Source organism: Piliocolobus tephrosceles, chromosome 14 (assembly GCF_002776525.5).
Source record: "Piliocolobus tephrosceles isolate RC106 chromosome 14, ASM277652v3, whole genome shotgun sequence".
NCBI classification, from domain to species: Eukaryota; Metazoa; Chordata; class Mammalia; order Primates; family Cercopithecidae; genus Piliocolobus; species Piliocolobus tephrosceles.
In genome coordinates this window covers 7,920,609-7,924,615 of record NC_045447.1, presented here as the reverse complement: position 1 = coordinate 7,924,615, position 4,007 = coordinate 7,920,609, and the positions used below count along the sequence as shown (strand labels likewise).

The 4,007-nt window shown below is 52.6% G+C and overlaps 1 protein-coding gene across 1 annotated transcript in view; it reads left to right on the top strand.

Annotated features, from left to right (window-relative positions):
• HMCN2 (hemicentin 2) overlaps window positions 1–4,007 on the top strand; it is a 172,740-nt gene that overhangs the window by 136,615 nt on the left and 32,118 nt on the right. Inside the window, exons 73-74 of the mRNA XM_026457114.1 lie at window positions 1,112–1,276; window positions 3,742–3,849. Coding sequence (XP_026312899.1) covers window positions 1,112–1,276; window positions 3,742–3,849 — 273 coding nt within the window. The remainder of the gene's footprint in view (window positions 1–1,111; window positions 1,277–3,741; window positions 3,850–4,007) is intronic.

The window sequence follows — 4,007 nt, the reverse complement described above, 5'->3', positions numbered from 1 at the left end:
GGTGGCTCAAGCCTGTAATCCCAGCACTTTGGGAGGCCGAGACGGGTGGATCACGAGGTCAGGAGATCGAGACCATCCTGGCTAACACGGTGAAACCCCGTCTCTACTAAAAAATATAAAAATGAGAATGGCGTAAACCCGGGAGGCGGAGCTTGCAGTGAGCTGAGATCCGGCCACTGCACTCCAGCCTGGGCAACTCCAGGGCGAGACTGTGTCTCAGAAAAAAAAAAATCCCTCCCTCCACAGCTGCCTGCTGCCCTCAGGAGAGAATGCAAGAATTCAGCCGGGCACACCATGTCCTGTGTGGTCTGGCCCTGCCAAGCCCCCAGATTCAGTTCACGCCAGACCCGCCTCATTCCAGGGTCTAATCGAGCTGCTCAGTTTTTTGTTCCTTGCCTCAAGGGCTTTGTACACGCTGTTCCCTTTGCCAGGAACACTCTTCCCCTTACTCAGCAAACACATGCTTCCCCTTCAGATCGCAGGTTAAATGACGCTTCCCCTGGAGGTCTCCTCTGGCCTCCCCTACTTCAAGTGGAAAACCCACAAGTAAATCCCTGTGAAGTTACTAGACCAGGGTCTCTATAGAAAGCTGTATCCCACTGGGTGCAGTAGCACGTGCCTATAGTCCCAGCTACTCAGGAGGCTGAGGCCGGAGGATCGCTTGAGCCCAGGGAGTCCTGGACTGTAGTGCACTATGCTGATTGGGTGTTCACACTAAGTTCAGCATCGATATGGTGACCTCCCGGGAGCGGGGGACCACCAGGTTGCCTAAGGAAGGGTGAACCTGCCCAGGTTGGAAACAGAGCAGGTCAAGACAGGTTGATCAGCAGTAGGATCACACTTGGGATTAGCCACTGCCTTCCAGCCTGGGCAACATATTGAGACCCCATCTCTGAAAAAACACACTTTTTTTTTTTTAAAGAAAAAACTATAGCCCCGTGCCCAGAAGGATTTGCTGAGTGGACAAATGTGACTTCTCCCTCTGTTGCCCCACCTCACTCCTTGGCCCTTTTCCACTAACGTCACCTTGTGTACTGGCTTTACCCCTGGCCCCATGCTGTGAGTTCCTCATGCACGCCGGCAGGGCCTCAAGCCTTGTCTTGGGTTTCAGTGCCTCCCACCATTGCCGACGACCAGACAGACTTCACCGTGACCATGATGGCACCCGTGGTCCTCACATGTCACAGCACGGGTGTACCAGCTCCGACCGTGTCCTGGAGCAAGGCAGGTGCCCAGCTAGGAGCTCGGGGAAGCGGCTATCGTGTGTCACCATCGGGTAAGTAAGGGTAATCCACAGAGAGAGGCAGCTGAGGGGAGACTGGGAGAGCAGGCAGAGCGGGTGAAAGAAGGTCACGTGGTGGAACAGGATGGAACAATCTGACCTGGCTCTGCCTCTCCTGGCTGTGTGACCTGGGAGGACCCTCTCGCCCTCTCTGAGCTCCATATTCTCCTCCATGATCTGCGGTGTTGAGACCCATCAGTGGTTCCCCAAGACCCTCTGGCATACAAGTGCTATTTCATGGCGAAATAAGAAAAATAGGGCCGGGCACGGTGGCTCAAGCCTGTAATCCCAGCACTTTGGGAGGCCGAGACGGGTGGATCACGAGGTCAGGAGATCGAGACCATCCTGGCTAACCCGGTGAAACCCCGTCTCTACTAAAAATACAAAAAAAAATTAGCCGGGTGCGGTGGCGGGCACCTGTAGTCCCAGCTACACGGGAGGCTGAGGCAGGAGAATGGCGGGAACCTGGGAAGTGGAGCTTGCAGTGAGTGGAGATCGCACCACTGCACTCCAGCCTGGGTGACAGAGCGAGACTCCGTCTCAAAAAAAAAAAAAAAAAAGAACAAGAAAAATAACAGCTCCCTGGGAGTTTTGTAAACCTAGTTTAATAATCCCATCAGAAAGATCCTCCTTTATTCTTTTGGTGTTGAAACTTCCTTTTCTTGATGATATTAAGATAATAGTACATGGTGATTTTTTTTAAGATGGAGTCTTGCTCTGTCTCCCAGTCTGGAGTGCAGTGGCTCTATCTCCGCTCACTGCAGCCTCCACCTCCCAGGTTCAAGGGATTCTCCTGGCTCAGCTTCCCAGGTAGCTGAGATTATAGGAACCTGCCATCATGCCTGGCTGATTTTTGTATTTTTGTAGAGATGGGGTTTCACTATGTTGGCCAAGCTGGTCTTCAACTCCTGACCTCAGGTGATCTGCCCTTCTCAGCCTCCCAAAGTGCTGGAATTACAGGTATGAGCCACCATGCCTGGCCTAACATGGTGATTTTTTTTTTTTTTTATCTTTTTTTTTGAGATGGAGTCTTGCTCTATTGCCAGGCTGGAGTGCAGTGGCGTGATCTTGGCTCACTGCAAGCTCTGCCTCCTGGATTCACACCATTCTCCTGCCTCAGCCTCCCAAATAGCTTGGACTACAGGTGCCCGCCACCACGCCCAGCTAATTTTTTGTATTTTTAGTAGAGACGGGGTTTCACCATGTTAGCCAGGATGGTCTCGATATCCTGACCTCGTGATCTGCGTGCCTCGGCCTCCCAAAGTGCTGGGATTACAGGCGTGAGCCACTGCGCCCGGCCTAACATGGTGGTTTTTAAAATGTCTTTGCTTGTCAAAATAAAACATTGGAAGCTTTATGGAGAGTCTCCAAATTTATTTGTTAGTTGGTTAGCGAAATCCTAAAGTCTAGGAACCACTGGCCAGACCTGTGATTTTCAAACTCTTCTGAAGCAATAGAACTTCCTTCCAGGCTGGGCACAGGGACTCGCGCCTGTAATTCCAGCACTTTGGGAGGCTGAGGCAGGAGGACTGTTTGTAGCCAGGAGTTTGAGACCAGCCTGGGCAACACAGCAAGACCCCATCTCTACAAACACATTTTTAAAAATTAGCCGGGTGTGGTGGTGCGTGCCTGTGGTCCTAGCTGCTTGGGAGGCTGAGGTGGGAGGATTGCTTGAGCGTAGAAGTGCAAGGATACAGTGAGCTATGATTGCACAGTGTACTGCAGCCTGGGCAACAGAGTGAGACCCTGTCTCAAAACAAAATACAAAACAAAAACTTCTTTCCAATAAGTATAAATGGTAACAACAAAGTTCAACAGGTAAAACAAACCACAGTTCTGGTTCCAGCTGGGGCTGGGGCAGGCTGCAGGTGGGCCAGAGTGCTGTGGGCCTTGCTCCCTTCCCCCACCCAGCAGGCCCGCAGGGTTCCACGGAGCACAATTTACAACCCTCATCACTTGATTGCCCAGGTGCAGCCTGCGGTCTGGGAAGGTTAAAATGATGTTCACTGAGTAACCAAGGCTAAGGTTGGGATGATAAAGGGAGGAGAGGAGGCAGTAATCCTGGGAGGCTTCCTAGAGGAGGTGAGTTTTTAGCAGAACAAGGTGAGGATAGCAGGGTGTGGAATTGTGAGCAGGGGATTATAGGCAGGGGAGTGGCAGATCCTGGAACTTCACAGCCAAAAGGGTCTAGAGACCATCTTGTCTGATTATTCATTATGCACACGGGGAAACTGAGGTCCAGAGAGTGGAAGGAACTCGCCCATGTCTCTGCTTTGAGCAGGGCACAGAGGCAAACCTAGACGCCAGTTTCCCGTGTAGTCACATCCCCAAGACTGTTTTAAATGGGCAAAGGAGGCAGGTTGAGTGACCAGAGACAGAATGGGATTGTGTAGGAGCCCTGCCACCTCCATCCCTGGGGACCTCTGTCCTGACCCCCTCACCCTGATTCCCACCCGCAGGCGCCCTGGAGATCGGGCAGGCCCTCCCCATCCATGCGGGCCGCTACACCTGCTCAGCCCGCAACTCTGCCGGCGTCGCCCACAAGCACGTCTTCCTCACTGTGCAAGGTAAGAGACTATGGTCCAGGCCGGGCGCGGTGGCTCAAGCCTGTAATCCCAGCACTTTGGGAGGCCGAGACGGGCGGATCACGAGGTCAGGAGATCGAGACCATCCTGGCTAACACGGTGAAACCCCGTCTCTACTAAAAAATACAAAAAAACTAGCC